Raw genomic sequence first — 23,041 nt, 5'->3', positions numbered from 1 at the left:
ATTCTTCATCAGGAATTTGAGGAGATTTGTTATATCACCAATGACATTTTCTATAACGTACAGTGGAGAGCATTCCGATTGGCTGCATCACTAACTGATATGGATCCTCCATTGCACAGGACTGCAAGAGGCCGCAGAGGCTAATTACCTCAGCCAGTTCCATCACAGGCACAATCCTCTCTACCATCGAGGATGTCTTCAAGAGGTGGTGCCTCACAAAGGCCCTAAGGACCCTCACCATCCAGGACACGCCCTCTTCTTGTTATTACCATCAGGGAGAAGATACCGAAGCGTGAAGACCCATTCTCAATGATTTAGAAACAGTTTCTTTTCCTCCACCATCAGATTTCTGAACGGTCTATGGACCCATGAACATTATCTCATTTATTTTGCACTATGAATTTAATTTTGTAATTTATAGTAATTTTGTACTGCTGCCACAAAACAACAAATTTCTTGTCATATGTCAGTGATAATAAATTTGATTCTGATTCTTCAAGAAAATTACAGTCGTGCAAAGGTATTAAAGCAGTAATAAGGAGTTTTACAGGTATCAGGTATCAAATTGGAACCAGGGTGATCTTCAGTTAGGAATTGATTTAACAAAAGTGAACAGGAATGGCAACTTAAAAGGAAGTCAGTTTCAGCAATGTGGGATGCATTCATAAAGGGTATTCAATGGATTCATTGTAAACCTGGAGTTGAAACATTGCAAATTGTTGGTAGAAGCTCAGATGGAGAGGAGAGGGCATACAGGAGTGAGATATACCAACTAATGGAGTGGTGTCACAGCAACAACCTTGCACTCATTGTCAGTAAGACAAAAGAGCTAACTGTGGACTTCAGGAAGGGTAAGATGAAGGTACACATACCAATCCTCATAGAGGGATCAGAAGTGGAGAGAGTGAGCAGTTTCAAGTTTCTGGGTGACAAGGTCTCTGAGGACCTAACCTGGTCCCAACGTATCGATGCAGCTATGAAGAAGGCAAGACAGCAACTATACTTCATTAGGAGTTTGAAGAGATTTGGTATGTCAACAAAAACACTCAAAAACTTCTGTAGATGTATCATGGAGAGCATTCTGACAGGCTGCATCACTGTCTGGTATGGGGGGTGGGGGTGGTGCTACTGCACAGGACCAAAAGAAGCTGCAGAGGGTTGTAAATCTACTCAGCTCCATCTGGGGTACTAGCCCACAAAGAACCCAGGACATCTTCAGTGTCTCAGAAAGTCAGTGTCCATTATTAAGAACCCCATGACCCAGGGCATGCCCTTTTCTCACTGTTACCATCAGGTAGGAGGTACAGAAGCCTGAAGGCACACACTCAGCAATTCAGGAACAGCTTCTTCCCCTCTGCCACCCATTTCCTCAAAGGACATAGAACCCATGAACACTCACCTCACTTCTTAGATATATATTATTTCTGTTTTTGTATGATTTTAATTTATTCAATATACATATACTACAATTTATTTATTTATTTTGTTTTCTTCTATATTATGTATTGCATTGAACTGCTGCTGCTAAGTTGACAAGTTTCACGACACATGCCAGTGATAATAAACCTGATTCTGATTCTGAATCAAAGTAAATGAGTAAGAGACCTCTCAAGGTTTGAATGCACTGGATGTCTAATTGCAAGGGATAGAATAAAAGGGAAGTTTATGTTAGAGACTGAGATTTTAACTACAGGAAGCCTAGAAGAATGTGGAAAATGAGGGGTCAGATTAAAAAGAACATCAGGAATCAAAGTGATATTCAATAATGAATGAACAGAAATTTTGTCTGAACAATACTGGGAAGTCAGAAGTGACCCTATCACAAATTCAGTTCCCCAATCAGTGAATTCAGGCAAATTTTAAAACTGAACTAATGTGCTCCTTGTACCGTATCACAATAGGTCTTCCAACACTATGCAACTGAGTGTCAAGTCAGTTGTAGGGAAATTGCTGGAGAAAATTCTTAGGGATCGGATAGGTGAGCATTTGGAAACTCATGGCCTAATTAGGGAGAGCAAGCACAGCTTTTGTGCATGGCAGGTTGTGCTTTATCAACTTAATTGAGTTGTTTGAGACTGATGAGGGTGGGGCAGTGGATGTTGTCTACATGGAGTTTAGCAAAGCATTTGTCAAAATCGCTCATGGGAGGCTAATCCATTAAGATGCATGGGATCCATGGCGAATTGGCTGTTTGGATTCAGAACTGCCTTGCACATAGAAGACAGAGAGTAGTGGTGGAAAGGACTTATCTGAGCTGGAGGATTGTAATTAGTGGAGTTCCACAGGGATCTGTGCTGTGGACATTGTGGCCCTGGCTAAGCAAAAATAGGAGGTGCGCAGCAGGTATAGGCAGGTGGGAAGAAAGGAGATGATTATAGAGTATAAGACATGCAAGAGAACATTTAAGAAAGAAATCAGCAAGGCTAAAAGAAGGCATGAGTTTGCCCCAGCGGTCAAGGTGAAGGAGAATCCTAAGGGATTCTGCAGATATGTTATGAGCAAAAGGGTTGCACAGAACAAAATTAGTCCTCTGGAAGATCAGAATGTTAATCCATGGGTGGAGCCAAAAGACATGGAGGAGTTCTTAAATTAAATTTTTGCATCTGTATTTACTCAGGAAATGGACACAGAGCCTATAGAAGTGAGGCAAAGCGGCATCATGTACCCGATACAGATTAAAAAGGAGAAGGTGTTTGGGTGGATAAATCTGCAGAGTCCCCTTGGACCCTGTGGTCCTCTCATATGTGTTTCCTCTCATATTCTCCTTAAACTTTTCACATTTTTGCCTTAACAAAATTTTGTGGTCCTCCCCTTGGACCCTGTAGGAGGCAAGTACAAAAACTGCTGGGGCAGTAGCAGAAATATTCAAATCATCCTTAGCAACAGCTGAGGTACTGATGGATTGGGAGATATCCAATATTGTTCAACTGTTTAATAAAGGCTCTAAAAATTAAACAAGAAATTATAGTCCAGTGAGCCTGATATCAGTAAATGGTAAGTTATTGGAAGGTATTCTGAGAGATTGGGTATGCTAAGTATTTGGATAGACGGGGACTGATCAAATAGTCAGCATGGCTTCATGCATGGTAGGTTGTGTTTAACCAATCTTACAGAGTTTTTCAAGGAAGTTACCAGGAAAGTGGATGAAGAGAAAGCAGTGGACGTTGTCTACTTGGACTTTAGCAAGGCCAAGTAGGTGCTGCATGGGAAGTTGGTCAAGTCTCTCGGCATTGAAGATGAGGTAGACATTGGCTTTGTGGCAGAAGTCTGACTGGAAGCCTGCAACTAGTGCAGTGTCACAGGGATCAGTTTGCGTCCATTAATGTTTGTCATCTATATCAATGATCTGTTTGATAATGTGGTTAACTGGATCAGCAAATTTGTGGATTACACCAAGATCGGGGGTATACTCAATAGTGAGGAAGGCTGTCATGGCTTGCAGCGTGATCTGTACCAGTTGAAAGAATAAGATTAAAATGGCAGATAGAATTTAATGCAGACAAAGGCAAGGTGTTATCATTCTGTAGGCCAACCAGTGTGAGTCTTAGAAGGTAAGACACTGAGGAGAGCTGTAGAACAAAGGGATCTTGTTATACAGGTCCATAATTCATTGAAAGTGATGTCATAGGCAGATAGGTCATGAAGAAAGATCTTGACACATTGGTCTTCATACATCAAAGTGTTGAGTACAGAATTGCGAGGTTATGTTGAAGTTGTATAAGACGTTGGTGAAGCCTAATCTGAAGTATTGTTGCAGTTTTGGTCACCTACCTACAGGAAAGATGTAAAAAAGGTTAAAAGAGTACAGGGAAAATTTACAAGGATGTTACCTGGACTGGAGGACCCCAGATAAAAGGAAGGTTTGATAAGGTTAGGACTTTTTTCTTTGGAACTTAGAAGATTGAGGGGAGATTTGCTAGAGGTATACAGAGTTATGAGGGGTATAGATAGGGTAAATGGAAGCAGGCTTTTTCCACTGAGGTTGAGTGGGATGGCAACTAGAGGTCATAGGTTAAGGCAAAAATGCGAAAAGTTTAAGGAGAAGATGAGAGGAAACTTCTTCACTCGGGGGTCATGAGAGTGTGGAATGAGCAAATGGTGCATGTGGGCTCAATTTAAAAATTATTTATTATCGAAGTATGTATACATTGTAGAATCTTGAGATTTGTCTGCATAAAGGCAGCCACGAAACAGGAAACCCAAAAGAACCCATTAAAAAAAAGACATGCAATGTGTCAGAGAGAGAGAAAGGAACAAATTGTGTGAATAATAACAGTAAGCAAGTGACTCTTAGAATGAAAGTGAGTCCTCAGACACGAAGCTAGGTACAGCCGGAGCAGGCCCGCAGCCTGAGCCTCAGTTCAGTGTTTAGCAAAGTAAACGTCATGGATCTCAGAGCAGCTGGGCTGGGGTCACAGACTCAGACTTAGAGCAGCAAAGAATGGATCAAGTTTAAAAGCATGTTGCAGGGACTTGAGGACCTGCGATGTAAGAAAAATGAAAAGGTTAGGCCTTTATTCCGGGGAATGTAGACGACTGAGGAAAGATTTGATAGAGATATACCAAATTAAGAAGGGTATATATGGGGCAATTCGTGGGTTAAAGGTGAAAGGTGAAAAGTTTACGGTAAACATGAGGGGAAGTGTCTTCATTCAGAGGGTTATATGGTCCTCAATGTGAGTAGGCTGTTTAAATGGTTCGGCATGGGCTAGATTAGATGGGCCAAAGAGCTTGTTTCTGTGCTGTACTTCTCTATGACTTCATGACTCTGTAACATCCCCATTCAAGTCATTAAGAAAAGCATTTTTCAGTTATTACATTTCTTTGTTATACAGTCTTTCAGATACAAGAAGGATTTTCTCCTACTAAAATCAAATGTTCCCTCTAAGTTTACATCTTCGTTAGACATTGTGTGAAGTTTTAAAATGCCAATGCAGAGAAAAAGAATGAAGTTATTGTAGTATCAGTTGGCATTCTGTAACTTGTGAATCAGTGTAACAGTGTGAATCACTGCAGTCCCATAGCCTTTATTGTGCACACTGAGTTTTAATTAGGAAACTGGTGAGCTATGACAAAACCTGTTATCTGAGCAAAGGGGTTTGTTTTCAGTTTAGAAATTGAAAAGGAACTAATTCTCAAAATGTTAGGTAAAACAGAGCTATCTTGGATTAAATTCACCAATGGAGGGGGAGGGGGGGGGAGAGAGAGAGGGGGGAGAGAGAGAGGGAGAGAGAGTGGAGAGAGAGAGGGGGGGAGCGGGAGAGAGAGAGGGGTGGGGGAGAGAGAGGGGAGAGAGAGGGGGGAGAGAGAGAGGGAGAGAGAAAGAGAGGGGGAGAGAGGGGGGAGGGGGAGAGAGAGAGGGAGGGAGAGAGAGGGGGAGAGAGAGAGGGGGAGGGGGAGAGAGAGAGGGGAGGTAGGGGGGGAGAGAGAGGGAGAGAGGGGAGAGAGAGAGGGGGGAGGGGGGAGAGAGGGGGAGAGAGAGAGGGAGGGAGAGAGAGGGGGAGAGAGGGGAGAGAGGGGGAGAGAGAGGGGGAGGAGGAGAGAGAGGGGGAGAGGGAGGGGGAGAGAGAGAGGGGGGAGGGAGAGAGAGGGGGGAGAGAGGGGGAGAAAGAGAGGTGAGAGGGGGAGAGAAAGAGAGGGAGAAAGAGAGGGGGAGAGAGAGGAGAGAGGGGGAGAGAGAGGGGGAGAGAGAGGAGAGAGGAGAGGGGGGAGAGGGGAGAGAGAGAGGGGGAGGGGGAGAGAGAGGGAGAGAGAGGGGGAGAGTGAGAGAGGGAGAGAGAAAGAGAGAGGGGGAGAGAAAGAGGGGGGAGAGAGAGGGAGAGAGAGAGGGGAGAGGGGGAGAGAGAGAGGGGAGAGAGCGGGCGAGAGAGAGAGAGGGAGGGAGAGAGAGGGGAGAGGGGGAGAGAGAGAGGGGGAGAGAGCGGGCGAGAGAGAGAGAGGGAGGGAGAGAGAGGGGGAGAGAGAGAGGGTGAGAGAGAGAGGGGAGAGGGGGAGAGAGACAGAGAGAGAGAGAGAGGGAGAGAGAGAGAGGGGGAGGGGGAAAGAGAGGGGGGAGAGAGAGGGAGAGGGGAGAGAGAGAGGGGGAGGGGGGAGAGAGGGGGGAGAGAGGGGGAGAGAGGGGGAGAGAGAGAGGGAGGGAGAGAGGGGGAGAGAGGGGAGAGAGGGGGAGAGAGAGGGGGGAGGGGGAGAGAGAGGGGAGAGGGAGGGGGAGAGAGAGAGGGGGGAGGGGGAGAGAGAGAGAGAGAGAGAGGGGGAGGGGGAGAGAGAGGGGGAGAGAGAGGGAGATCTCAACTGTAAAGCCCGCCCACAGAGCCTTAGCACAAATGGACACCAATCAGGATGCTCTCGCTGTCACTCTCTCGCTATGTCTGTCTCCCCTCTCCCTCTCCCTCTCTGTCTGTCCGTCTGTCTCTCTCTCCCTCTCACCTGCTTACTGTCAAAAAAATCGATTTCCCGGACACTGTATATAATTTGCGGGCATCAGGGAGCCGCTATCAATATGCGGGAGACTCCCGGAACTTTTGGGAGAGGTGGGATGTCTGACACAGGGTGTCCCAGACTCCCACCACCCCCCCAGACAGTGTGTCCCTGATAGTCACCACCCCCTCAGACGGTGGTGTCCCAGACTCCCACCAACCCCCCCAGACAGTGTATCCCAGGGTTGTCACCACCCCCTCAGACAGTGTGTCCCTGATTGTCTCCACCCCCTCAGACGGTGTGTCCCAGACTCCCACCACCCCCCCAGACAGTGTGTCCCAGACTCCCACCACCCCCTCAGACAGTGTGTCCCTGATTGTCTCCACCCCCCTCAGACAGTGTGTCCCAGACTCCCACCACCCCCCCAGACAGTGTGTCCCAGACTCCCACCACCCCCCTCAGACAGTGTGTCCCTGATTGTCTCCACCCCCTCAGACGGTGTGTCCCAGACTCCCACCACCCCCTCAGGACAGTGCGTCCCAGACTCCCACCACCCCCTCAGACAGTGTGTCCCAGAATCTCACCACCCCCTCAGACGGTGTGTCTCAGAATCTCACCACCCCCTCAGACAGTGTGTCCCAGACTCCCACCACCCCCTCAGACAGTGTGTCCCGGATTGTCACCACCCCCATCAGACGGTGTGTCCCAGACTCCCACCACCCCCTCAGACAGTGTGTCCCAGAATCTCACCAACCCTCAGACAGTGTGTCCCCAGACTCCCACCACCCCCTCAGACAGTGTCCCAGAATCTCACCACCCCCTCAGACAGTTTGTCCCAGACTCCCACCACCCCCTCAGACGGTGTGTCCCAGACTCCCACCACCCCCTCAGACAGTGTCCCAGAATCTCACCACCCCCTCAGACAGTTTTGTCCCAGACTCCCACCACCCCCTCAGACGGTGTGTCCCAGGACTCCCACCACCCCCTCAGACAGTGTCCCAGACTCCCACCACCCCCTCAGACAGTGTGTCCCAGACTCCCACCACCCCCCTCAGACAGTGTCCCAGACTCCCCACCACCCCCTCAGATGGTGTGTCCCAGACTCCCACCACCTCAGATGGTGTGTCCCCAGACTCCCACCACCCCCTCAAACAGTTTGTCCCAGACTCCCACCACCCTCTCAGACGGTGTGTCTCAGACTCCACCACCCCCCTCAGACGGTGTGTCCCAGACTCCCACCACCCCCTCAGACAGTGTGTCCCAGAATCCCACCACCCCCTCAGACGGTGTGTCCCAGAATCCCACCACCCCCTCAGACAGTGTGTCCCAGACACCCACCACCCCCTCAGACAGTGTGTCCCTGATTGTCACCACCCCCTCAGACGGTGTGTCCCAGACTCCCACCACCCCTTCAGACAGTGTGTCCCAGACTCCCACCACCCCCTCAGACAGTGTGTCCCGGATTGTCACCACCCCCTCAGACGGTGTGTCCCAGACTCCCACCATTCCCTCAAACAGTTTGTCCCAGACTCCCACCACCCCCCCAGACGGTGTGTCCCGGATTGTCACCACCCCCTCATACGGTGTGTCCCGGACTCCCACCACCCCTCAGACAGTGTGTCCCGGATTGTCACCACCCCCTCAGACGGTGTGTCTCAGACTCCCACCACCCCCTCAGATGGTGTGTCCCAGACTCCCACCACCTTCTGTGTGATCCGATTCAGATATAATCAGATTCAGAGTTATTCATCACATTGATGCACCATCAATTACTCACTCTGAGACGTAAAGGCGAGATATCGGCTTTTATTGACTGGAAGAAGGAACCAGCAGTGGTTGACCACCATACTACATCCTGGAGACTGAGAGGCCGGGCTCAGGCCTCGATCGCCTTTATGCAGGGGTCTGTGGGAGGAGCCACAGGAGCAGTCAGCAAGGGGCGTGTCCAGACAGGTATACATAGTTCACCACACACATGGCCCTTGAAACATGAAGTGAAATGTCTTGCTTGCATTAATAACTGCCAAACCTTAGAGTGGAAAGCATTTTCCCCAGATGTCCTTGAAACCTCATCTAAAACTGGTTCCGCTCTGGAGAAAACAGATTTGACTTCCATATGCCGGTATGTCTTCAATGCCTCTTTTTTATACCACTCAATCAAACCTCAATGTGATGAGAAATAGTCCTTTTTGTCATTTTAGACACAGCCAATATGAAAAATGAATACACAACAAGAGCCTGAATGGATGGGAATTAATTTGTTCAGTAGTTGTTCAACATGCTAGCGTAACTCTTCTGAACTGGAGACCACCCCTCGCTGATGCAGCACAGCAAGTAGGCAAAGTTCTGACTGTTCACAATGCTGGTGCTGATCCGTGCTTCAGACAAGGAAACATGCATCCTGTTCATCAGTCTGAGTCAGGACTATGTGATGGATAATTTTGTACTTGAATAAGTAAAGAATCAATTAGGTTTATAAATCAACCTCACTAAGACCTGTAGAACCTTACGGCCAAGGAGAGTCACCACTGCAATGTGGGGCACATGCACAGCAAGCTCCCACAAGCAGCAGTGTGATAATGACCAGATATTTAGCTTTAGTGTTTGGCTGAGGGTAAAACAAAAGATCTTGGGCACTGAGGATGATATCCCTACTCCCTAAATAGTACTGTGGACCTTTTCTAGACAGCAGTTCAATACCTCTTTCAGTTGGTGGTACGTGTACCACTGTGGCACCACCTCCGTTACATTGGACTGTCTTTGCTCATATTACAGGAGTTTCACTCACAGCCTTCTGACTCACAGACCAGTAGGAGTGATACTCAACAAGGATGGATGACATTAAATATGTTAGTTTGATATTGAAGGGTTTATGAGGTAATTATTGAGAAATGTTTCAGAAACAGAGAACAGAAAAGTTCCCTTTCATGGCAGCTTAATAACGAATGACAGAAACAGAGAAATTGGTTCTGCCCCATCCTAGCTTCCCATTCCAATCAGCTTCCCCCCCCCATAGAATGTAAGTAGCAGACGGCATACCTCCCCCCCCCCCTCATTCTTGCTAATAATATTGGAGGTCTGTCTGTGTAAAGGTTTGAGTACATTTCAGCTATTCCAGAATTCTCAACGAGGGCAAACAGCTTTTTAAATGTGTTTGTACATGGATGTAGAAAACACTGGCTTATATTGCCCAACCAGGCCATGTTCTTTTCTTGCTAATACCTTAGGAAAGGGGGTACAGGAGCCTTAGGCCCCACATCACATAGTTGGGAACTGTTATTCTCCTTCACCCATCAGGCTCCTTAACCAGCAAGGACAACCTCACTCATCACAACTCTGAATTGACTCACCTTTAAGGACTCTACAACTTGCATTCTCTGTATTATTTACTTATTTTTATTTGCACAATTTGGACATTTTTTTGGACAGTCATTATTTGTCAGGTTTGTTTATAGATTGTTTTTCAGATATTCTATTGTCTCTCTTTATTTTCCTGTAAATGCCTGCAAGAAATTGAATCTCAAGGTAGGATATGGTAACGTACACATACTTAGATTTAAAAAATACTTTGACGTTGACCCCTAATTATCCTTGAACTGAGAACGTGATAAAGAACCAATTTGCTTCGGGTCTGGAGTCACCTGTAGAACAAGACCGGTTAAGGACTGAAGATTTTCTTCATTGAAGAAGATGCTCAATATCCATTCTCTGTGTGACTCCCTTCTCATCCAGCCCTCCTCATTCCCTGGCACTTTCCCCTACAACATTGGGAGATGGAACTCTTGTCCCTTCACCTCCTCCCTCACCGGCATCCAGGTGGAGCAGAGATTCACATTCAGCTCCCCCAGCCGAGCGTAGACAAGGTAACCATTTCTGTAAAGCACCTGCTATCCACAGCATGAGCCACCTTGAGCTTCCAGTTGAATGTTATTTTAATTCTCCTTCCCATTCACCCCATGAGAAGGCTGTCCTTGTCTTCACCACAGGGAAATCAAGCCCAAGCTAAAAGGGCAGCACCTCATATTTAACGTGGTTAGCATACAGCCCAAAGCTATGAACACTGGATATTCAAATTTCAGACATCACAGTTCCCTGTGTTCCTTTCCCATGCACAACTGTCCATCCATTTCCCATCTCCCTTTCTTCAGTTTTTCCATCCCAACCCTATCATACCCAGCACTCTATACCTATACTTATCCTCTAGGTTTCTTCTCGGTTGGTTTACCTTTCCTATCCCCTCCCCACCTGCCCTTCGTGCCTCCTCCCCAGCCCTATCTGGTTCCACCTATCACCTACCAGCCTTTGTCACACCACTTACTGGCACTCATCCTTCCCCACACTGTCTTGTTGCATGGTCTCCAGTTGAAACGTCAGCCATTTCTCTGTCTCTGCAGAGTTTTAAAAGTTAAAGAATATTAAACCTTACAAATTTATTTTAAAATGTATTCAACCACTAATGCATACTGAGATGTTGCTGAAAATTGTGTATTAATTCATTTTGCTATTTTTAACAGATGTATGACCAAATGTTGTCAAGCTCTATTGGGCAGTAACAGATTAAATTATAAAGGTATTCACAATTACCAAGTGATGCATAGTGTCAAGCTGCTAATGCCTCTTAATTACTAGTCTGTAAACAAGGTGTGCTTCCAAATAATAACCAGAGATTGCTGATTTACACCAATATTGGGGCAAATTTGATGTCTAACCACAACAGTCAAAAAGACTTGAGAACCCCAATTTTCAGATGAATCTTGACTTGTTTCCAATATTTATGAGGCCCAGCATGACTGTACTTGAGTTATTGATAAACAGCCACTCGCCAGTGCTGGCATTAGACTTGCTTGGATCAAAGTATTTAATGAATCACCTGAGGATTTTATTGCTTGTGGTTAAGATGGTATGAGAATCATGCAAGAAATTCAAGTAGAGAAATAGGGCAGACATATGTGCCAATATTATGGTTTCATAAAAATTTGTACAGATTTTGACAGAGAAAATCCAGGCAATATATACGAGAGCATGCTGGAGAAACATCCAACCATTGGGGGACCGCTTCGTCGAGCACCTCTGCTCCGTCTGCCACAACAGACAGGATCTCTCAGTTGCCACCCACTTCAACTCTGCTTAACATTCCCATTCGGATATGTCCATACATGGCCTCCTCTACTGCCATGATGAGGCCAAACTCAGGTTGGAGGAGCAACACCTCATTTACAGTTTGGGTAGTCTCCAGCCCCTTGGTATGAATATCGAATTCTCCAACTTCCGGTAATTCCCTCCCTCTCCCTTCCACCATCCCACTTTCACTCTGCCTCCTCTTCCAGCTGCCTATCACCTCTCTCATGATTCTGTCTTCTTCTACTACCCATAGTGCTTTCCCCTCACATTCCTTCTTCACCTTTCCTGCCTATCCCCTCCCTGCTTCCCCTCCCCCACCCCTTGACCTTTCCTCTGATTGGTTTTTCACCTACCCACCCTCCCCCCACCTTCATTATAGGGTCCCCTTGCCCCCTCCTTCTTCTGTCCTGATGAAGGGTCTCAGCCTGAAACGTTGACTGCTCGTTTCCACGGATGCTGCCCGACCTGCTGAGTTCCTCCAGCTTGTTTGTACATGTCTATCAGAGCTTAGAGTTGCATGTCAACCTGTCTGTCCAAACACTCGGCTGCAGATGAAACTTTGTTTCATCTTGAAAATATTTCCATGTGTTAATCAAGTTTTAAATTTTAAAAAGAAAATCATATTTTAATTTATAGACTAATATATCAGGGGAAATTCTTATTCTGTTTAAAATTACAACTACAAATTAACAATTTAAAAAGAATTTCCATTATTTTGCCATTTTCCATAAAATGGGGCCCAAAAAGCTTTTTGAACCTATCAACTTTTGATCTGTTACTGCTGTTATTTCCTAATCAGTACTGCTGATGTTGATATAGACAGAACTAAAAGCTCTGTGCAATTGGCATTGGGGAATAATGCTTTATTTCCATTAAATATCAAGTGTTGTACTCCAATTTGGAATCTTATTTCCAATAAATTGCAATTTTTTTTCTAAATGTGGCTTTATCATTAGGTTTCAGATGGAACCCTGTCTAGCTGGTATTCCTGCCATAGATTGTGTGCTAGTTCATGTACAGTTTCTGAGATCCTACTAACTTGAATATCAAATTCCAGATCTATGGAATACGAACAAAATTGGGAGGTTTGTTACTTCTGCTATTTTACTTATAACGTTTTTAATTGTTGCGCTGTTGGCAATTTCTTCATTTAAATTAAATTTAAAAGTTAATGTTGTGGTTGTAGAGCACTGAAATAGCCCATTGTCCACCATGTCCATGCCAATGTTGTTGCCCATCTTGGGGTAATGTCTCTGATATTTTCAATGTTAAAATTTGACAGCAGCAAAGCCTGTCAGAAGAGTTGGGTATTAAAAATAAATAAATAAACTACTGGAAGAACTTGACAGGACAGGTTGCATCTCTGGAAGGAGGGGGGTTAGTCGATATTTTCAATCAAGACTAACACCACGGTAGCTTATTCCAAAAGTCAGAAGGCATGGGATCCAGGGAAGTTTGGCCAGGTGGATTCAGAAATGGCTTGCCTGCAGAAAGCAGAGGGTTGTGGTGGAGGGAGGACATTCAGATTGGAGGGTTGTGACTAGTGGTGTTCCACAAGGATCTGTTCTTGGACCTCTACTTTTTGTGATTTTTATTAACGACCTGGATGTGGGGGTAGAAGGGTGGGTTGGGGAAGTTTGCAGATGACACAAAGGTCGGTGATGTTGTGGATAGTGTAGAGGATTGTCGAAGATCGCAGAAAGACATTGCTAGGATTCAGAAGTGGGCTGAGCAGTGGCAGATGGAGTTCAACCTGGAGAAGTGTGAGGTGGTACACTTTGGAAGGACAAACTCCAAGGCAGAGTAAAAGTAAATGGCAGGATACTTGGTAGTGTGGAGGAGCAGAGGGATCTGGGGGTACATGTCCACAGATCCCTGAAAGTTGCCTCACAGATAGATAGAGTAGTTAAGAAAGCTTATGGGGTGTTAGCTTTCATAAGTTGAGGGATAGAGTTTAAGAGTCACAAGGTAATGATGCAGCTCTATAAAACTCTGGTTAGGCCACACTTGGAGTACTGTGTCCAGTTCTGGTCGCCTCACTAGAGGATGGATGTGGAAGCATTGGAAAGGGTACAGGGGAAATTTGCCAGGATGGTTTAGAGAGTATGGATTATGATCAGAGATTAAGGGAGCTAGGGCTTTACTCTTTGGAGAGAAGGAGGATGAGAGGAGACATGATAAAGGTATACAAGATAGAGTGGATAGCCAGCACTTCTTCCCCAGGGCACCACTGCTCAATACAAGAGGACATGGCTTTAAGGTAAGGGGTGGGAAGTTCAAGGGGGATATTAGAGGAAGGTTTTTTACTCAGAGAGTGGTTGGTGCATGGAATGCACTGCCTGAGTCAGTGGTGGAGGCAGATACACTAGTGAAATTTAAGAGACTACTGGACAGGTATATGGAGGAATTTAAGGTGGGGGATTATATAGGAGGCAGGGTTTAAGGGTCGGCACAACATTGTGGGCCGAAGGGCCTGTACTGTACTACTCTATGTTCTATGCAAGGCAACTTCTGTCAAGAGCAAGTTTATTCTGGCACTGGTAAAAATGATAGAACTGGAATTTCTACTGCACGTTCCAGCCATTTCGGTTTTCCATGTAGACCGAGGCAGTGTGGGGTCTTCTCTAGTTTCCCTTTGGATTGTCTCTGGTGTAACAGGGAGACTTTCTATTTGCATTTGGGAGAATACATCTTCCTTTGTCACTTTTCAGGTGTTTCCTTTTCCAAGGGTAAACTGGACAATCCAGCAGCATTTCCATGATTAGTTGCTGCCTTGACTTTAATCTTGTAATTGTGTCCTCCAGGAAAAAGAGCCCAACCTTGTACTCATGCTGCCGCTGATAGTGGAACACTTTCCGTGGATTGAAAATGGACACTCATGGTTGATGATCAGTAATAAGGGTAAACTCTCTGCCATACTACTGGTTAAAATGTTTTGCATCCCAGACCAGACTCAAGGCCTCTTTGTCAATCTGAGCATAATTTTTCCCTGTAGTAGTAAGGAAACGTGATGCAAAGGCTGTGGAGCATTCACCCACATCACTCACAACATATGACATGACTGCCCTATACCATAAAGTGAAAATTACAGGCAAGCTTCACTGGACGATGTGGATCATACTGTGCGAGTACAGTATCTGGTGTCACTTCACCTTTTGGAAAGCCACCTCACACTGCGTTGTCCATTGACATTTCTTCCCAATCTGTAATCATGTGTTCATGAGTGGAGCACATTAAGCAAGTTTGGCACATTTAAACCTGCATTGGTCTGGTGTATGTGAGCCCTTGCTACAACTTGTTTGGCCAAGCAAATGTTGCAATTTTGTTCATGGTCACTTTCATTTCTGACTGTAACACAATTGTGTCGCTGGCTGTAGTTTCCATTGATACAATAATTTCAACTGCACTTTTAAATGTGAGCTGTGCTTCAGTTTGGAGCCATTTTTGTATGCTTTTTTTGTAAGAGTTAATAAACTAAATGATCTGTCAGCATATCGTTGAGTCCACCACTGAACTGGCAACGCTCAGACAATCTCTTCAATTCAGTCATATAAGCTGAAATGGACTCCCCTTCCTTCTGAATCCACTTATGAAGCATAAAACAATTTTGGTTCTAAATGTTCCTGCATCACTTTCACAATATTAGTGAAGTTCTTTTCTGCTGGTTTGGCTGAAGCAGTCAAACTTCTAAGCTAACTGTATGCCTTTCTACCAATTGCACTCAGCAAAATTGGCACTTGGTTTTCATTGGCTGGTTCATTTGCTTTAAAATACTGCCCAGTTCACTCAGTATACATTAGCCAGTTATCTGTTCTGCAATCAAATGTATCCTTCTTTCTGATATGGTTAACCATTTCTGTTTTTAGTTATTTATTATTATTATCACCTGGTACTCACTGTTTATGAACCCATGAACTTTGTCCATTTTCTGCCTTGTTTTAACTCAATTGTCTTCTCTGGAGAAGAAAGCACACTGCATTTTTAAATTTTAAAACTTACTCATTGCCAATGTTACATTTTGTAGCTCCAAAACAATAAATTAATTGAAATAAAAATGTGGAGCTGTGAAATGCGGTTCTATTTCATTCTTTATTTTACTGAGGCACTCAGATAATGCATGGTGGCATGATGATGTATGGATGGATGCACATGCAGTGCTTTTATAAATAACCCGTAGTGAATAATGTAAACAACAAAGAATGCTTAATCTAACAATATATTTACAATACATCTCAAATACTACTGAAATATTAAAAACACAACAACTGTTCCTAAACCTGGTGCTGTGGGTCCTGAGGCTCCTGTACCCTCTTTCTGATGGCAGCAACGAAAAGAGAGCATAGCCTGGATTGTGGGGTTCCTTGATGACAGATGCTGTTTTCCTGCTACAGCACTCCGTTTAAATGTGTGCAGTCATGGGCAGGGCTTTATCTGTGTTGGACTGGGCTGTATCCCTCACTTTTTTGTAGGCTTTTCCCTTGTTCCATTGTTGTTTCCATACCAGGCCAAGGTTCAACCAGTCAATATACTCTCAACCATACATCTCTGGAAGTTTTTCAAAGCTTCAGATGACATGCAAAACTTTGCAAACTTCTAAGAAAGTAGAGGCACTGCTGTACTTTCTTCATAATGGCACTTACATGCTGGGCCCAGGACAGATCCTCTGAAAGGAAAACACTGAAGAATTTAATGTCACTGACCTTTTGCGCCTCTGATTCCCCGATGAGGACTGTCTCAGGGATCTTTGGCTTCTTCTGCTTGAAGTCAATAATCATCTCCTTGGTCTTGCTGGCATTGAATTGTTGCGAGACCACTCAGTCGGATTTTCAGTCTCTCACCTGTGTGCTGATTTGTCAGCATCACTGACTCTGCAATTGACAGTGGTGTCATCAGAAGACTTAAATATGACTTTGGAGCTGTGCTTAGCCTCACAGTCATCAGTATAAAGTGAGCAGAGCAGGGGAGTAAGCACACATCCCTGTGGTGCACCTGTGTTGATGGAGATTGTGGAGGAGATAGCATTGCCAATTTGAATTGATGGGGGTTTGCCAGTAAGGGAATCAAGGCAGCATTGAGGACAAGGTCTTAAAGCTTATTGATTACAAGTACCCGGTTGGAAGCCCAAGAAGAATTTATTCATTATATATGCTGGGAAAGCACTAGATCCTTTCTCTTATTGAGTGGTTTTGAGGGAATGATGCCATTGAATGCTGAGTAGTTGTCAATGCAGTACATCCTGATGCATCCATCTTTGATGTCTATATTTTCCAGGATTGAGTGAAGGTCCATTGAAATGGTATCTGCTGTGGACCTGTTGTGCCAGTAGGCAAAATGGAGTGGATCCAAGTCACTTCTGAGGCAGGAGTTGATATGTTTCATCATCAGCCTCTCAAAGCAGTGGATGTAAATTCTACTGGTTCATAGCTATTTATTACAACTAATGTCAGTCAGTTAAAGAGCCGTAGAGTTGTTGGGCATGGAAACAGGCTATTTGGCCCATTATAACCTCACATGTAACCTCATTATAACCTCATTTGATGCTCAGCTGTTTTAACCCCATCTTCCAGCATTTAGGATAAATTCGCCTATGTTTAGGAATTAAGTGCTCATTTAGCACCTTCTTAAAATGCTATCAGTGACCCTGCTTCCACCATTCCTCCGGGCAGTATACACAAAGTATCTCCACAATCTGGGTTTAAATAGTCCTGTTCAGATCCCATAGCCCCTTACGTTAAATCTATGTCCTCTAGTTTAATCTACTCTGATCACCAGCACACTCTAGGTCAGCATGGCATTCTTGCAGCTATCACAAAGTGTTACAACACCAGGACCTGGGTTCAGTTCTGCTGCTGTCTGTCAGGAGTTCATAATGTTCTCCCCACGAGTTTCATAAAAGCATATCTACCTTACCTGACTACTTTGATATTTTTTATTGCCTTGTTGCAATATTTTTTTTATAATAGCTTTAGGCATTTTACAAGCACAAGAGAGCTGGCTGAATCCAGAAATCCTGAGCATCACACACAAAATGCTGGAGGAACTCCAATAGGTCAGAGAGCATCTAGGGAGAGGAATAAACAGTTGAAATTTCGAGCCCTAATGAAGGGTCTCAGCCTGAAACATCAGCTGTTTTTTCCTCTTCATAGATGCAGCCAGACATGCTGAGTTCCTCCAGCATTTTGTGTGTGTTGTGCTGGCATTTTACCTTAATTTCTTGTCCCTTCCTTTGCCTCATTTCAATGTTGGACTGAAATCTACCTGCACCAGAATCTCTTGTAAAAGCCAAGAGCATTAAAACTTATATACTGTATATATTAAGACTGAATCATGCTTGATTGTTCAAGCCAGGGTTCACACTGCTGAATCTATCATTTTTCTGGTGAAGTGGATTTTAATGAGGTTTGAGCTAGCAGAGATTCAGGAGCCGATGACAAGAAATTTTGGAGAATTAGGGTGGTGTTCTGGGAAGACAAGGAAGGTTCAGGCAGCACAAAGTACATGTGCTTTGTGAACCATCAGCTTCACTTCCCAAACTTCTGTTGCTTTGTTCTTCGCAGAAGATGAGATGCTAATTACTTATAGGAGACTCCAGCACAATGTCGTCCCTCATTCTAGTGAGTTTTATAGCAGATAATATTTACACAGAACTCTTAAGTACTGTCACCATAAATCCATCCCTCCACGATATTTACAATGATTATGTTCTTTTTGTGATTCATTGTAGTTCAAGCTTGTGGCATATATCACACAATAAATTCATACTCTGATTATTCAGGTATCTCCAGATATTTTAATAATAATAATTTTAGGCTTATTTGAAACTAAAAGAGCAAATTTAATGCCATACAATCAATATACAAAATAATTTATCTCTGAGTAGCTACATATAAAAATCTAGTTGATGAAATGCATTGAAAATCTCACATTATATTATCAAAAGATGTATTTCTGTAGCATTATTTTCCTGTTGTCAAGATGACATTATTATAATGGAGCCAAATGTAATCCTTGGATGAAATCATTGGACATACATAAATACTTAGTTGTATTTTACAATAAATAGTTGGTAGACTTTACCTTACAATGTTGATTAAATATAACCTGAAGCGTTTACAATGAACAATTGTGAAGGAATCAGCAGATCAAACAGCACCCGTGGGAGGAAAGGAGTTGTCCATGTTTCGGGCCAAAATCCTGGAACAGGTCAAATGCAGTTTAACCCACTGAGTTCTTCTAGCAGATTGCCTGTTGCTCCAGACTGCAGAACATGCAGTCTCTTGTGCTTCTCCATTGAAAGGATATGGAACTGGCAGCCTTGCGCTACCTGATCCCTGGTTGTGTTTGCATTGTTGGCTCCACTGAAGACCATTTTGGAATTTGCTTTCTACTCATTTGTGATGGTGATCTCTGACGTATTCACAGCTTGTTAAAATAATGCATGATATGACTCAGTAACAAAAGAAATGCATTTCATTCTTCAAGCATTGTCTTTACTATATAAATACACATAAATAATCTTCCCTCAAACATTATCATCACCACATAAATAAATTTAAGTAAAATAAATATAGTAAATATAAATATACTGTTTAAACTTTAACAGTTTAAAGCCTGTACAGATTCACAGGCTGTTAAGCTCCCAGCATAGATCTGAACAAGATGCAAGATTCTGCGTCTCTGGTATGAATAATATTTCAGCCGCCTCGCTCTCAGACACTGAGCTTCTCCTTATTGAACTGGATCAGTCTGGGAACTGTAAACAACAAAAACATGAATAAAGTTTGTGAATTTTTAGTTGTATAAGGGGCCAACAATGAAGACCTGGTAGATTATTTTTTTCTGAATAGTGGGATCAGTGACTTTCCCTTAAGATTCTTTTCTCATGTGTCGTCTGGGATCAAACATCAAAGTATACTAATTAAACATTAGCCTCTTCCTTCAAGTATGTAAAAGGTCTTGTGACTTAGGCATGCACCTGCCTAATGAGTATTTTGAAGGGTAAAACTTTTAAAGTCTTCCCTTGCACAATTCATTATTCTGCTCAGAAATAGAAACTTACCGGCTGATTATCTTGTTTATAATTTTTTTCACCCAAGGGGATTCAGGATCCAGGCAGATTTGCTTAGCATCCTGAAGAGTGGCACTTAAAGAAATGAAGAAATGTCCAGATTTTATATCAATTGTCTGAATATATTAAAATACTATAGACAATAAAATACCAACAATATTTTTAACAATTCTGTCATCCTTTCTATTTTTGTGATTTTGACCAGTGTTAGGAAAGATTCCTTTTTCTTATGGATAGCTTATATTTCATATCTATGTGAGCTAGTGGCAAAATTAAAGGACCTATTGAAAGAATAGAAGGGTCCCACCAACGTAGTAGTCAGTGTCCTAGAGAGTATTGGACCCTCACAGACCATGCTTCTTTGATGTATTTGATAACATAAACTTGTGCGCTGTAAATCACAGAAAGGATAGTTGTAGTTAAGCTGTAGCAGGTTACTCCCTGCAAGATGCCAAACGTACTTGAAAAATTCCTCCCTCCTGCTGTTCTTGGAGTTCAAAGTGCAGTGCAGTGGGATGTGTCTGAATGCAGTGATAACTATTTTGCTTAACTGAAAACCATGAGTGCAAGCTTTCTCATGTTAGATTCTGAAACAATTAAACAATAACACAGCTGTTATCTGCCTGCTGAATGCCTATCGTACGTAAAAATGTATTCAGTGAAGCAGCTCTGGCCCAATGATATGAAATTGGTTTTGGTCAAATGGAAGCTTAATAACAGATAATGTTTCTCAAGTTTGGCTCTGAAGTTATTGAACAAAGTAGAGATTTTGGATAAATGTAAAACATCTAGCCAAATAAAATATAGTATATATTGTTTTAATAATTTTTATCTGTTATCATTTTATGAATCACCTTCTAAAAACAATATCCAATCCAGGGGAAACATGGCTTACAAATATTCTATCAAAAACACTTACATGATTTCTACATTCTCACAGTGAGGACCACTGGGAATAATTTCAATGTTCTTCATGAACTTCGGATGGATGAAATTTGAGGATGGTTTGATGCACTGACAGCGCAGGTCCATTCCTGATCTCAAAACTGATGCAGCTGCAAAATAGTGATTAGAAGTTAGTTTGGAAAGCAGAATTTAAGTGTGCTTCTTAAATCCAACTATTATGTGTTACCAATGCTATATTATTTATTCAAACTTACAGATTACAGTTAATCTTGTTATGCATTCAGTTAAACAGATAATTCAGAGCTAATATAATTTCATCAGAAAGATTAGATTTACGATAATAGTAGCTGGAGAAAATACTGAGTTTATTCTTTTCTTACCTTTTATGGAAGGCACATACAATAAGAGAAGAGTGAGGACAATGAAGTTAACTTTGCTGTTCATGGTGATGAACTCTTTCAAATGATCTTCTTCTGACTATTCCTGTACTGCTTGCAGTCTGTATCTGATCAATAGTACATGCCATCTGTATTTATTGCCGTTTGGTTATGTCATGTATAGAAGCTGGTGCAAGTTTGGGTTTTCCCTTTATAGAGGTTGTGGTCAAATATGAATAACTTGTTATCAGCAAAACAAGCAAAGGTTACTCAGTTATTACATCAATCATTTATTAAAGGAATAAAATTATATTAATCCTATTAGCCATTTCTAATCTGCAGTGACTAAAATTCTCTAAGGTATTTCCTGAAAGTTTCAGCAAGTGTTCAAAGCCAGAAATAGAATCCCTCTAAAGTGTTCGAAGAAATTACATTTTATTAAATGTTCACAATTCATTTATTTGTTGCTGTATCTTTTCCCCAGGGCTGAAGTGTCAAATTTTAGAAGGTATGGCTTTTGTCTGAGATGAGGAAAGTTTAAAGGAGATTTAAGGGTCAAGTGATTTTTTACAGCTTTAAAATATGTGATTGGAAGTTAGTTTGGAAAGCAGAGTTTAAGTGCGCTTCTTAAATCCACCTATTATGTGCCTGGTGTTATCAGTACTATGTTATTTATTCAAATATATAGATTACAGTTAATCTTGTTATGTATTCATTTAAACAAATAACTCAGAGCTAATTGAATTGCAAGTGGAGTGGTAGATGCCTGGAATGTGCTGATAGAGCAGGTAGTGGAAGCAGATGTGATATTAATGTTTAAGAGACACTTGGACAGAGATATGTTTAGGCAGGGGATGGAGGGATATAGATTTTGTGCACAGACATTGAGGGCCAAAGGACCTGCTCCCCTCACGCACTGTCCTATGTTCTGTGGTCAGTGACAGGGGATCAGTTCGTTCAAAATAAGTAATGACATACGGTGAAGGAAATACATAACTAGCGAGTGAGTTCAGCCTGCACACTGATCCTGGTCTCCGTGTAAGGTACTTCTCTGCTTCAAGTGCCGATTGGTGAGATGAATGGCAAGCTTCAATAATCCCCAACTACTGTTTAATATAATATCAATCACATTTTATACCCTGAATGTTATAAAATGGAAGGTGTCTCCTCAAATCACAATTTCTGCTTTCCTTATTCATAGACCACACCCAAGTCAAAATTTGGACAATATTGTAGTTATAAAATAAATCCAGATGTTGCATGTCAAAGTTGGCTGCAGGCATCACCCTCATTTCTTTTCTCAACCACAATTTACCATCTCTTAAAAAATACATGCTGAAATCCACTGGATGAGTCATATTATTGTGATTTCCTGCTTGGTTCAGTTTGCTGTTCTCCCCGTTTGATAAGTCTACCTCTCTGCAACATTCCTCAAGGGTTTAGACTCACCACTGTCACTGTTGCTTTACATCACTACGAAGTTTTTACAGGAAGTGCATTAACTCTGACATAAAGAACACCATCTGAAGTGTTTGTCACGAGAGAGTAACACCAGAGTCACCACTTCCGTCAATTCATCAGAGAAAATTTTAGATTATTCAAGAAATGTCAGAACAGATTTCAATTAATGTAAAATCTTTAAAAACATTATTTGTTTTGCTAGTCATACATATATCAATGACATATACTTTACTTATCTAAATACAGTGAACGATGCACTTTTTCCAGACTATTCCAGTTAAAAGTTTAATTTAAGAGTTATGGAGAAATATTTTATGCTTCATAGATGCAATGAAAATAACCTGCATTTCTGTGATGACTTTAATGCTATAGAAAGTCAAAACATCTTTTGTTATAAAGCATATTTTTATAAGAAAGCTGCAAAAGAATATAATAGGCTAGTCAGCAAATGTCTGGTCAAAGCAATGGGTTTTATAAGACCATCTGAAATGAAATATTAAACTGAGGTGAAGATTTTGGAGGTGTTGTCAAGCCTATCCTTCCCGCAAGGAGCTAATTTACCTCTCCAGGATCAGTTGCTTATCTGTGTAATCATTGTGATCCTTCAAAGATATAAAGAACTTAATACGAACAAGTGAAATAAGAGAAGGAGTAGGGTTGTCAGCCCCTCAAGAATTCCAGCTTCTTCCTT

The 23,041-nt window shown here is 42.8% G+C and overlaps 1 protein-coding gene across 1 annotated transcript; it reads right to left on the bottom strand.

Moving 5' to 3' along the window:
* Nucleotides 1-18,314: 18,314 nt before the first annotated feature.
* On the bottom strand, nucleotides 18,315-22,159 carry LOC132391627 (interleukin-8-like). Its single transcript, XM_059965067.1, has 4 exons — nucleotides 20,893-22,159; nucleotides 20,526-20,661; nucleotides 19,598-19,681; nucleotides 18,315-19,291 (listed from the first exon to the last, which is right to left on the bottom strand). Exons 1-4 carry the CDS (start codon nucleotides 20,954-20,956, stop codon nucleotides 19,267-19,269), a joined length of 309 nt encoding a protein of 102 aa, XP_059821050.1. The 5' UTR covers nucleotides 20,957-22,159; the 3' UTR covers nucleotides 18,315-19,266.
* Between the last annotated feature and the right edge of the window lie 882 nt (nucleotides 22,160-23,041).

The sequence above is a fragment of the Hypanus sabinus genome, chromosome 3, assembly GCF_030144855.1.
Source record: "Hypanus sabinus isolate sHypSab1 chromosome 3, sHypSab1.hap1, whole genome shotgun sequence".
Classification (NCBI taxonomy): Eukaryota; Metazoa; Chordata; class Chondrichthyes; order Myliobatiformes; family Dasyatidae; genus Hypanus; species Hypanus sabinus.
This window is presented reverse-complemented; position numbering and strand designations above follow the sequence as displayed.